Genomic DNA, 13,743 nt, shown 5'->3' with positions numbered 1-13,743 from the left:
ACCTCTCTCTCTCGCCCCTCTTTCTCTTTCCCGCCCCCTCTCTCTCTCCCTTTCTCACTTTTTCTCTCTCTCGCCGCTTTCTCTCTCTCGCCCCTTTACCTCTCTCTCGCCCCTCTCTCTTTCTCTAGCCCTCCTCTCTTTCTCTCTCCCCTCTCTCTATCTCCCTGCTCCTTTACTCTTCCTCCACATTCTTTCTCACTCCCCCACTCTCGCTCTCTCCCAACCATCTACATGTGTATGTCTCTCTCTCAGGACCCATCCCCCACTTGCTCACTCTCTCTCGATTCACTGTCACCTCATCTTCCTTTCTCTTCCCTCTCTCTCTCGTTCCCCCCATCTCGCTCTCTCTCTATTGCATCCATCTCCCTCCTTGTCTTGTCCCTCTCTCGTTCCCTCTCTCGACCCCATCCCTCTCTCCTCCCTCTCTCTTTTGCTCAGCTCCTCTCTTTCTCTAAATGGAGAAAGGTTTCAGAAACCTTAAGGGACTTGGGAGTTCTAGATCAGGATTCTCTTAAGGTTAAGATGCAAGTACAATTGGCAGTTAGAAAAACAAATGCACGTTTAGCATTCATTTCAAGAGCACTAGAAAACAAGAGCAGGGAAGTACTGCTGAGGTTGCAGAAGGCTCTGGTCAGACTGCATTTGGAATATTGCAAGTAACGTTGGGCCCTGCATCATAAGGAGGATGTGTTGGCCATGAAAGACGTCCAGAGAAGGTTCACAAGAATTATCCTGGAAATAAAGCATTTGTCACACAAGGAACTGTTGAGCACTTTGGGTTTGTATTCAATGGAGTTTAGAAGGATGACAGAGATCTGATTGAAACTTAGAATATGGAGACCTGGATAGAGTGGACATGGAGAAGAGGTTCCCACTAGCAGTAGAGTGTGGAATCAGGGCATGGCCTCAGTGTGAAGGGATGATATTTCAGACGGAGGAGGAAATATTTCTTCAGAGCGTAATGAATCTGTGGAACTCATTGACACAAAGGCCGACAGAGGCCAACTTATTGAGTGTATTTCAGAGAGGTAGATGGATTCTTGATTAGCAGGTGGATCAATGGTTATGGGGACCAGGCAAGAGAATGTGGTTGACAAGTAGATCAGACATGATTAAAATGGCAGAGCAGACTTGATGGGCCAAATGGCCTAATTCTGCTCCTTTGCCTTATAGTGCTGTTGAGGTTTGGGCCATTCATTCATTCAGGAAGGCACTGGATAGGGAGCAGAAATGATTTACCAAGTAGCTAAGTAAAGCTAGAGCAAGACAGAAATAGTTATAGAAGATATAAAAGCTGCAATCTTATGATAAAGAGAAAGATATATTTCTATTGGACAAGCTAGTAACTGAAAGACAAATTTAAGATCATCAAGAGAATGGAATTACTAGGAAACTGTTTGATAGAAAGATATGCAAGATATGACGCTAACAGAAAGTAAAAGCAGTCTTAGTAATATCTCTAAGCAAGGGACAATAACAAATATTTGAAAGCAAAAATGAAAACAAACTTAGAAACTGAATCCTATGAGACTTCAACAGGCAGATGACTGGACTGTAACTTTATGACTGGATGCCACGGGTGGCATTATAATCATTGGCCAGTAGCCCAGTTGAAGCTTTAAATTAGACACGAGAATAACCAACCATGGACCTCATCTCAATGAGCCCTGCTAGCTGTTAAGATCAACAATGTGCAGCCTGGTAGGGTTAACTCTGCAGATTGTTGGTTAGTTGACAGGGGGAAGCTGCTTCTTGCCAGGGCTCAGTGCCAACCAGAGTTCCTTTGCTATAGTTCTGCCTCACCACATCTATCTCTCTACCCCAACCCTGTCCAACATGCCCACACTGATCTTACTGGACCTGACAGCCCGGTTTCAGAGAAATCCTGGATGTGCCCAAATGAATCACTGAACATTCATCGCCACGATTGATAATCAGTACCAGCATGGATATGATTCCTTCAAGAACTGCCAGTTTCCAACTGGTCAACAGCCTCGAGACAAACAGTAATTTTACCTCCTACTAAAGAACTGTCACTTGCAAAACAACAAAAAAAGAAAAACAGGGCAATCCAGATTGTCCACGACATTTATGCTGGATTGCAGGGAGCCCACTCTGTGCGCATAACCCAAACATGTGAGGAAATAGGACTAAATCTACAGCTGTCAGAAGCTCAAGCTGGCATTACAGATCAAGTGGTCTCTTTCTATTCTCCAAAATTCTTCCTTATTGGAGCGACATATTTTACAAATGGTTCTGGTGATCTAGGAGTTTTCTTTGGCTACCATTAGTATCAATATTGGACTGGGACCTAAAGTGGTTACCCATTCCATGGAGACATGCAACGAATGCAAATATTTCAGGAGTCAATTAGGATTACCTGTATAGATCCAGGGGCATTTTGTTAGTGGCAAAACACAAACCGCACTTGCCCGCCATTTGGTAAGGCTGCCAGGTTTCCTGCAGCAGTCCAGAGCAATATTGCAAACAGAGGCTCTGTTGTCTCTCCCCCACTAGTTTTCATTAAAAAAACCTTACTCAAGGTTGTCTCCATGCTGAAGAACTCTCAGGCTCTGATCTTTCTCAACGGTGCTCACTTCTGATGAGGATGCCAGCAGAATAAGGAATTGCCTATCATCCTTAATTGAATGGTAAGCCTGGTGGTGGCCAATTAAGAGACCGCCTTCAGTAAAATTCATTGCTGAGCGGGTGGACTTCCTGCATTTATGGGGTCAAGACTTCTATTTTAATCTCAAACTTTGCATTAAAATCCTGAATTTCACTAAAAGATTAAAAATAGTTAGCTACTGGGGATGATCTAAACTTTATTTTGAAAATTTTGACGTAGGATCATAAGAAAAAGGAGCAGGAGCAGACTCTATGGCCTCAGCTTTCACACGCATGTTGAAATTTATTGCATCTCAAATTTTCTGGAGCTCTCCAAATGCCCGAATTGGTCTCGTTTTACATCCAGTATTGGATGACTGCAAGTTTTCTGAACTAAATACAGTTGGTTCTACGAGAATGAGTGTTTCTTCAATGCAAATTGGCTTTAACACAATTGAAGAATTTAGACAGTGATTTGTAGAATGCGAACGTTCCTAACCTGTATTGGTTACAACATGATTGTGGCCCCATTACTTTAAATAGCACAGCTAATGAGCTTTTTTTTTAAATAACGAGAATGGAACTATTTGGTTATATCAGAACCAAGTGTATTAATGAGACTGGAGTCCACTGAGTTAAATTATGCAAAGCAGATTTCATTTTCCGGCTAAATCATTGACATGGAGGCCCCCGTACCCCTCTAAACTGTCTACAAGGACACATTAAATTTATTACAACTTGTCATCACAAGTGTCTTTTCCCACCCATCAGCTTCATCCCTCTCCACATCAACTATCTGAATGCAAACCAAACAAGTAACAGTTATGGATGCAGTGGAGAAAGTGAGGACTACAGATGTTGGAGATCAGTAGTCGAGTGTATGGTGCTGGAAAAGCATAGCAGGTCAGGCAGCATCCAAGGAGCAGGAGAATCGACGTTTCGGGCATAAGCCCTTCTTCAGGAATAAGAGCTGAGTTATGGATGCTCTGTTTGATCTGGTAATGCATTTCTAACCAAATATATACTCCATCACCAAGTTGGTCTATTTCCTCCTTTGTAATATTGCCTGGCTTCAATCCTGTCCCATCTCTTAGGAGAAAGTGAGGACTGCAGATGCTGGAGATCAGTGCTTAAAAATGTGTTGCTGGAAAAGCGCAGCAGTTCAGGCAGTAAAGGAGAAGGAGAATCGATGTTTCGGGCATAAGCCCTTCTTCAGGAATGAAGAGGGTGTGCCAAGCAGGCTAAGATAAAAATGTAGGGAGGAGCGTTGGGAATGCGATAGGTGGAAGAAGGTGAAGGTGAGGGCGATAGGCCGGAGAGGGAGAGGGGGCGGAGAGGTCGGGAAGAAGATTGCAGGTCAAGAAGGCGGTGCTGAGTCTGAGGGCTGGGACTGAGAAAAGGTGGGGGGAGGGGAAATGAGGAAGCTGGAGAAATCTGCATTCATCCCCTGTGGCTGGAGGGTTCCTAGGTGGAAGATGAGTCGCTCTTCCTCCTCTTCCTCTTTAACACTGGTTAAAGTGTTCAACCACGGGGCGGTTGGGTTGGTCGGTGCGGGCGTCCCAGAGGTGTCCTCTGAAACGTTCCGCAAGTAGGCGGCCTGTCTCCCCAATGTATAGGACGTTTCAGAGAACACCTCTGGGACACCCACACCAACCAACCCAACCGCCCTGTGGCTGAACACTAACTTCCCCCTCCCACTCCGCCAAGGACATGCAAGTCCTTGGCCTCCTCCATCGCCAGACCATGGCAACATGACACCTAGAGGAAGAGCGACTCATCTTCCGCCTAGGAACCCTCCAGCCACAAGGGATGAATGCGGATTTCTCCAGCTTCCTCATTTTCCCTCCCCCCCACCTTTTCTCAGTCCCAGCCCTCAGACTCAGCACCGCCTTCTTGACCTGCAATCTTCTTCCCGACCTCTCCGCCCCCACCCCCTCTCCGGCCTATCACCCTCACCTTCACCTTCTTCCACCTATCGCATTCCCAACACCCCTCCCCCAAGTCCGCCCTCCCTACTTTTTATCTTAGCCGGCTTGGCACACCCTCCTCATTCCTGAAGAAAGGCTTATGCCCGAAATGTCGATTCTCCCTCTCCTTTGCTGCCTGACCTGCTGCACTTTTCCAGCAACACATTTTTAACCATCTAATCTCTTGTTGAAAGCCTCATTCATGCCTTCATTTGCTCTAAAATTGCCTATTTCAGTGCTCTCAAATTTTCTTTCTGATACCTAATATAATTTGTGCACATCTAAACTTGTGCTGCCTCTATCTCAATTTGTATAAAAGGACCACTCACCCATCATTTCATATGACAAACGACACTGGCTCCTGGTTGAGCCCTTAATTTTTAAATCCTCGATGATAATACCACTTAATTAGTAACTTTCTCCAGTTTCACAAGCTTTTGAAATCTCTTCACTTCTGCAATACAGTCAGTTCTTCTATAACGCGATGGTTGCATTCTTGTGCAACCCAGTGTAATAGAAAGATTTTGCTTTAGAAACAGCGCTTAAAGCGCTGGCGATGTAATCGTTACAGCCAACACACATTTTTAAAAAGTAATTGCTTTTGAAACAGTGCCCCCAGTTTGTCAGTCGTGTTACAGGGGATTTGCGTTGACGAAACATGCGTTATAACAGAACGACGTGTATTGGCAAATTGCACATTTGACTTTAAGGGCTCCATTACTGGTGGCTCTGGTGTCAGTTGCTTTGCCTTGGTAACTCCCTCCCTAAACATCTGTGACTACTTTTCACTCATCCTTTAAAAGATTCTTGACATCAACCTACCTATTTGACCAAGGTTGTGGTTATATAGTTTGATGTCTCCTTTGCAGAGACAGGTCATATTTTTAATGTAAAATGTTCTTATCGAGTGCTTTGGAATGCACTGGCTAAGCCTCATTTTGCAATCTTATGTTAAGATTTTTCTAATTATAGCCATAAGTGCATTGAGTGAGTAATATTTAATGTGCTTTAGCTGGTTTCAGCCACTGAGTAAAGGACAAGAAAACAGTTCTGGATGTAGGTTTGCTCACTGAGCTGGAAGGTTCATTTCCAGACATTTCATCACCTTCCTAGGAAACATCTTCAGCAGGACTCAGGCGAAGCACTGCTGATAAGTCCTACTTTCTATTTATATGTTTGGGTTTCTTTGGTTCGGTGGTGTCATTTCCTTTGGTGATATCATTTCCTCGACTGGGACAACACACCCATCCTAGGACAAGCCAAACAAAGACACGCACGAGAATTCCTAGAAGCATGGCATTCCAACCGGAAATCTATCAACAAAGACATCGAGTTAGACCCCATTTACCACCCCCCGAGAGAAAGAGCAAGAAGTGAATTCACCACAGGAAATGACATCACCAACCCAAAGAAACCCAGACATACAAATAGAAAGCAGGACTTATCAGCAGTGCTTCGCCTGAGGCCCACTGAAGATGTTACCTAACAGGGTGATGAAACGTCTGGAAATGACCCTTCCAGCTCAGCAAGCAAACCTACATCCAGAACCTCAACCAGAGCTACAAATCCTCTCAAAACTTGCGAGGAAAACCGTTTTACTGTTAAAAGAAACTACTACCAAAATATGCACATGGTTAGAAACAGGCTCAGCTGTGCTATTTCGGACGCAAATTATCTGTTGATATTTACCAATATCACTCATGAATACTGGTTGCTTGATCAATATGCCCAAAAATATGACCACTTGCTTTGGTACTTACATAGCAGTAAGAAACTAAATGAATTAGCGAGAACGAGTTTTTGTGAATCTTGGCGAGATGATTTAAGAAGAATTAGTTTCAGCACTAGCTCGATTTCTAAACATTTGCTATAGCTACCATTACAGCCACTTGTGTATAAATGGTGTAATCTGTGGAAGATTGAAATTAAATTCTTACTCTTTTGTTGAGACAGATGACAGGCCACAAACTGCAGCCCAAGGTGCAACAGCAACATAGACAACCACACAGAAGCCACTTCACATTGATGGGAAGATTTTTCTTTAAACATCCATTTACCCGACCAATACTCATCTTGTACTCCTCTGGAGCCACCTAGAGCAAAAACAAACAAAATAAAAAAGGAAGAGAAAAGGCACATGAAATTTGTTTATTGCTATAAATAAATGTTAAGTCAAGTTAACTTAAAGAATGAATAAAAACAGTTATTATTATTGGAATCATTTGATCTGCAAACAAAACCAGGAATTTGTTATGTTCATGTTATAAAAATTTCAATTAATTTTGAAGTTGCTCTTTAACAATAATGTGAAATCAAAGCAAAACAGTATAAAAATATTTTATTTAAGATCCTTAAATTTAGTTCACTTTCCTTTTACACTTCAAACAAAAAAGGAAATAAAGAGCACATGACAATTTTCAACGTGATTTCTCTTTCCTACATTTGGGTTATTGGACTCAAGTGGATTAATTTCTACAATACTCGTCAATTGTTTGATATTTACAATATTGGGATTTGGGAAAGCATTTTTTTTGGTCCATATCACCTTTCTTTACAACAGCAGGCAGTTTTATAGTTAAGTAACAACATTTTTTAGAGTCTTCCAAAGACTAAGGAAGCCAAATAAAGTTCCAATGCATCAACTGCAAAGACACAATATTAACAAATATAGAAAACGGCAATTATTAATGTTATCAGTGATTTTTGTAGACTTTGAAAATTATAAAAAAAAAGTCAAATCTATCAACAGCTACAGACGCATTGGAGGGGGAAGATTACAAAATGGATTACGGGATTTAAAAATGTTACCAAACTCAAAATGCTAACAATGAAATAAACGGTGTGCCACAGAGCAACTGAAAATAAATTGTATTACTTGTACAATTACTTGCAATTTGTCTTTAAAAAAAGGGAGAAAATTACAAACCTTTACTAGTTGGCTTAAAATTTCTAATCAAAGACTAATTGAGCAATTTTCAATTAAGTACTTTTTAGTCAAGAAAGCAATTTCAGATTATGGGCCAAGTAACAATTACACAATGCACTTAAGATCAAGTTCAATGAGTGTTATTTCAGCTGGACTTGCATGCTCTATGCATACATAGTCCTCAAAGTTATTCAATCCTCATCATTTTAATACTGGCAGACAGCAGTTTGTGGCCTTAATTGAAACCCCATATTCAAATACATTCCTTATTTTCTGTATGACTTGTATAAAACATTGTAACATGGAGGATCCGCAAAGTAGTATATTTTCAAAAGTAATCAAATGTCGTAAGAAACATTTGAATCATTACCACTGGCAATATATTTCTGTTACAAACCATAACCAAGGCATTGTAATAAGAAAAATGCAAATCGGCATCCAGCTACTGGTCAGTAAGGCATGCTTCCCACACTGCAAATGACTCTTACTTCCTCTTAGCTTTATATTGGTCCTACCAATAAAACATGGTTGTAACATTTTACGACAGGATGCAAAAACACTTCACAAATAGTGAAAAGACTAGCAAAGCCCAGCAGGCTAACCATACCTCTTCAATCATAATAAGAAAGCCCTCTAATCTATCAACTGTCAGGTACAGTCACAATGCAACTCACTTGTTTATTGCTTACACTTCTCTGCAATGCACAACCACCTCTCCACAGGCTCTTTCTTTGTTGCAGATTTAGAGTAGGAAGCTTCCTTTCTTCCTGGATAAAGTAGGATTTACTCATCCAGCATGTCCCCTGGAGCTACATACGACACCACAAGTGACTACACTACACTCTTAATCCTGCTTATTTGTGAGGGGGTGGAGGCAGATGCAGGGGAAGAGAAGATACACAAGTCAAGAATAGAATTCTGCAAGGATTTGTTAACAGCAAAGCCATAAAACCAATGCAATGGAAAAGGCAATAAAAGGAACATGATTAAACAAAATGAACAAGCACAGCAGGTATCAGGTATTAGTAAAGTGTGCCTAATCATCGAAGTTACGAAATACACATTAACAGATCTTGCAAAATGAGAATGCATAAGTCTCCCAGTTTCTTTGGGACGTCCTTTCTTGCAGAATTAAAATATTAGATCATAATCTGCAAAACAAGTGCACTTTAATTTGAAAAATTACAACTTCGCTTGTGAAGTCCTGTGTTGTTGCACTTTTAGTGCCTGAAACAGCGTAACCCACTCAAATTTTTAGATAAACATTTGTTACCAAAATAAAACATCTTGGAGGCTTACTAGTCATGCATCTTGTAGTCAGAATCTGAAATTAAATTAACTAGCATATTGTTGCTATTTATCTTGTGACAACTACATTTTATTTTTAAACCATGGCAACTTTATACTGGAACAAACTGGATTACAGCTTCATTTAAATATTTTAATTTTTTTTAAATACCAATATTATGATACTCTTAACAAATTCAAACTAACACCTCAGACATTTTCGTCTCAAAACCAGCTTCCGCTCTCTTTCACTTCCCATCTATCCTGATAAAAGATACACTCTTCAAAAAGTACTACTTCAGATCATATCATTAATTTCAAATACTAACTGTAATGAACAATTTTATTAAATTGTTCTAGAAGCACGTGTGCCACGAAAGCCTTTTATGATTGCTCCATACCCGGGGTCCCAATATACCTGATTGAGGTGTACAAGATTAAGAGGACCATGGATAGGGTGATTTGGAGATGCTGGTGTTGGACTGGGGTGTACAAAGTTAAAAATCACACAACACTAGGTTATAGTCCAACAGGTAGCGTGCTTCCAATTAAACCTGTTGGACTATAACCTGGTGTTGTGTGATTTTTAACATGGATAGGATGGATAAGAAGCAGCTGTTCTCCTTAGTTGCAGGGTCAGTGACAAGGGGACATAATTTTAAAAAGAAAAGCAGGATGCTTAGAAGGGATCTGAGGAAAACTTTTAATCCATAGGGTGGTGGGGATATAGAATGTATTACCTAGGAGGGTGGTAGAGGTAGGAGACCTCAAAACCTGCTAAATATTTCTTGGATGGACATTTGAAATGTCATAACAATCACGGGCCAAGTGGGAATAGTGTAGATTTACAGTAGTTGTTTTTGTTGGTGCAGATGGGCTGCAGAGCCTCTTTGGTACTGTATAGATTCATGATTCTAGAGCAAGAATGGCAAGTTATTAGTAGATAATTGAGAAAAAACAAAACAAACAAACATTTTGCTTGTTTTTTTCTACACAGGATACATTCCAGTAGTAGCTCTAAATTTGGAAATGGAAGCGACAGTGTGATTTCACTAAGTTCCAATCACCAGGGAAGTGGCACTGAGCAAACTGAAGAATCTGAAAGCTGAAAACTGTGTCCAGGCAGACTTTTTCCTAGTGTCTGAAGGAAGGTAGCTAAGGAGCTGGTAATGAACTACATGTTTATATTACTCTACCAAAGTACTCTAGACTCAGGAAAGGTGACAGACTGGAAAGTAGCAAATATAACCCTGTTACTCATACATAAAAGCGCTACACCAAAAAATTGAGAAAAATAAAAGCACTAATGTAGACGATAACATATTACAAGGATAGAAAACTGGTTGTTTCGCAGAAAACAGTGTACATAATTGGATCTTTGCCTGATTGGCAGAATGTGATGACTGGAATCTTTTATAATTTAAATCAGTGACTGAGATGACTGAGCAAAAGTGTAGCAGCTAGGAGGTGCAGATGACACCAAGTTAGACAGGAAAGTATGTTGTGAAGATGATACAACAAATCAAAGAAAGGTTGCGAGGGTGGGTTAAAATTGGCAGATAGACTAGAATGCTGGAAAACATGAAATTGTTCACCTAGTCAGGAAGAATAAATGAGGACAGCATTACTTATTTGAGAGCAACTGTTGACTTCTGAGGTGCAGAGGGATTTAGGTGCTCTAGTGCACAAATCTCAAAATATTAGTATGCAGATCCAGCATTCAATCCAGAAGGCTAATGAGATGCTAATTATTACAAGTATTTATTACATAAAAACAATTAAAAACAGAAAAGGCTGGAGAAATGCAGCTCTGGCACCATCATCTGTGGAGAGAGAAACAAAAGTAATGTTTTGAGTCAGATATGACTATTCTTTGGGATTGATATTATGCTTCAATTATCCAAGGTGTTGGCAAAACCACATCTCAAATATTGTGTGCAGTTTTGGTTTCCTTCGTTAAGGATGAATGCAAATGCACTGAAGTTGGTAGATTTGTTCTCAGAGGTTTTGTCACTATGCTCAGTATCATCATCAGTGAGCCTCTGGTGGTGTCAGTTTTCTGCCCCACTTGCTATTTATCTGTATTGTCAAGATTAGTGTGGTGCTGGAAAAGCACAGGTCAGGCAGCATCCGAGGAGCAGGAAAACGGACGTTTTGGGCAAAAGCCTTTCATCAGGGATGAGGCTGGGAGCCTCAGGGGGTGGAGATAAATTTTCCAGCTTTTCCAGCACTACTCTAATCTCCAGCATCTGCAGTACCCACTTCTGCCATTTATCTGTATCTATTTATTATGGTAGGTGATATCATTTCTGGGTATGTTTGAGGGGTTGATAAATGGGGTCCAAATCTGTGTTAATGGAGTTTCGGTCTGAATGCCAGATCTCTCGGAATTCCTATGCATGTCTTTGTTTAGCCTGTCCAAGGATTGGATGCATTGTCCCAGTCGAACTGGTATCCCTCTTCGTCTGTGTGTATGGATATTAGTGACATTTGGTCAGGTCTTTTGGTGGCTAGTTGATGCTCATGTGTCGTGGTGGCTAGTTTCCTGCCCATTTGTCCAACATAATGTTTGTTGCAGTCTTTACAGGGTATTTTCTATAGATGTTCATTTTGCGCATTGTTGGTATGGGGCCCTTTAAATTCATCAGGACCTGTTGCAGTGTGATGGTAGGATTGTGGGCTACCTTAATGCCATGGGGCCGGAGTAGTCTGGTCGTCATCTCAGAGATTTATTTGATGTATGGCAGAGTGGCTAATGTCTCTGGGCGTATTGTGTCTTCTTGTCTAGGTCTGTTGGGCAGGAATCAGCAGACTGTGCTCATCAGGTACTCATTGTTCCTGAATACAATGTATAGGTGTTTTTTCTCGACTTCCTGTAGCTCCTGGCTGCTGCAGTGTTGCGGCTAGTTTTAAAAAAAATGTCCTCTTGCAGCTCTGTGGGTGTTGGGATGATTGCTCCTGTAGTTGAGTTTCTGGTAACAGAGCTGCATCAGGACATATGCAGGAACAATGGGTATTAGATAAGCACAGTCCATGGATTCCTGCGCAACAGACCTAGACAAGACGACACAATATGCCCAAAGACTCTAGCCACCCTGCCATACATCAACCAATGATGTTACCTGGCATGGTGACGGAATGTCTGAGAACAAATCTACCATCTCAGTGAACAACTTTACAACCTCACATTTGGGTAAGAACACGAATAAGAAATGTTTGGGCAGATATGGGCCAAGTACAGACAGATGGGACTAATTTAGGTTGGGATTATGGTCAGCATGAACTAGTTGGACTGAAGGGTCTGTTTCTGTGCTATGTGAGACCACAACTATTAAATTAAAATAAGCTTACAAAACATTACTATGAATAGCAGCAGGTTGAGGATTAGGAGTTTTAGGATGAAGCTAAGAGCAACCAAAATGTTGAATAAAATAAAAGGGTAAAATTAGCACAAGAGCATATAAATCAGGAAAATGAAAGTCATTGTAAGAATTTTTGCAAATACACTTAAAAAGAAGGGAGGTTATGCTGCAGCTCTATAAAGCCCTGGTTAGACCACAGTTGGAATATTGCGTTCAGTTCTGGTTGCCTTATTATAGGAAGGATGTGGAAGCTTTAAGAGAGAGGGTGCAGAGAAGATTTACCAGGATGCTGCCTGGACTGAGGGCATGTTTTACAAAGTAAGGTTGAAGGACCTAGAGCTTTTCTCATTGGAGTGAAGGAGGATGAGAGGTAACTTGATAGAGGCGTAAAAGATGATGAGAGGCATAGTTAGAATGGATAGCCAGAGACTTTAGCCCAGGGCATAAATGGCTATCATGAGGGGGCTTAATTTTAAAGGTGTTTGGTGAAAGGTTTAGGGGAGACATCAGAGGTATGTTCTTTAGACAGAGTGGTGGGTGCGTGGAATGCACTGCCAGCAGAGTCAGTAGAGTCAGATACATTAGGGACATTTAAGTGACTCATGGATATGCACATGGAAGATAGTACAATGAAGGGTATGCAAGTTAGTTTGATCTTAGATTAGGATAAAAGGCCAGTACAACATCAAAGACCAAAGGGCTTGTACTATGCTGAACTTTTCTACGTTCTATGTTTTAGAAGCTGAAGTAACTGTTGGTCTCTTAGAAGCAGAGGCAAATGCAATTATAATGAAGAATGAAGATATGGCAGAGGCATTGAACAATAGCAGAAGACAAATTTCATATTTGAAAGAGAGTAACTAAGGGGCTACTACACATGAAGGGACTAAAGGCCAACAAATCTCCATGATCTTAGTTCAGTAGTTGTTACCAAATAAGATGTACAAATTTACCCCTTAGACGTTCTTAATAATACGTACTGGGTCAGTAAATAATTAGCCACGACGTAATATACTTCATGCTGTCACCTGAACTTTCTGAAGTATTTTCTGAAAAGCCTCAGGTGTTAATTTAAGCTGTTCAACAGGATAGGCCCAATGAAAGCAAAGGAAAATAGATCAAGCAGGACATCAAAAACAGGGAAAGCAAAAATCAGTTTTCAATAACTACTCACCTTCCCTGTAAGCACAGAGGGAAATTCTGGATCAAATTTGTTGCTGAGGCCAAACCTTAACAAGAAACAACAAAACAAAAATCTGTAAATGCTTGTTATTCAAGAAGAGAGTGATTTTATGGCAAAAGTTACTGCGCAAGTACCATTCAAGGGTTCACAATTATACATTTTTTTTAAAAAACAAAAGCCAAAGCCACATTTTAATTGTTGAATAGAATTTTTCCTCAAAACCTAGGAATTGCCAAAATGATTGAAGATTTACCACGGAAGATCCAAAGATGCTGTTCAGGTTCATTCCAACATAAACACCATTAGCCCATCATGTGGAGGTGCTGGTGTTAGACTGGGGTGGACAAAGTCAGAAGTCACACGTCACCGGGTTATAGTCCAACAGGTTTATTTAAAAATCACAAGCTTTCG

At 40.8% G+C, this 13,743-nt stretch overlaps 1 protein-coding gene across 1 annotated transcript in view; it reads right to left on the bottom strand.

Annotated features, from left to right (window-relative positions):
- The window catches only part of chic1 (cysteine-rich hydrophobic domain 1), a 57,200-nt gene that overhangs the window by 28,752 nt on the left and 14,705 nt on the right, over nucleotides 1-13,743 (bottom strand). The window contains exons 2-3 of the mRNA XM_043704906.1: nucleotides 13,324-13,378; nucleotides 6,512-6,667 (exon numbers count right to left, since the gene is read on the bottom strand). Coding sequence (XP_043560841.1) covers nucleotides 6,512-6,667; nucleotides 13,324-13,378 — 211 coding nt within the window. The remainder of the gene's footprint in view (nucleotides 1-6,511; nucleotides 6,668-13,323; nucleotides 13,379-13,743) is intronic.

This window comes from Chiloscyllium plagiosum, chromosome 15 (genome assembly GCF_004010195.1).
Source record: "Chiloscyllium plagiosum isolate BGI_BamShark_2017 chromosome 15, ASM401019v2, whole genome shotgun sequence".
Taxonomy (NCBI): Eukaryota; Metazoa; Chordata; class Chondrichthyes; order Orectolobiformes; family Hemiscylliidae; genus Chiloscyllium; species Chiloscyllium plagiosum.
The sequence above is the reverse complement of the archived record's forward strand: the minus strand, read 5'-3'. Positions and strand labels throughout refer to the sequence as shown.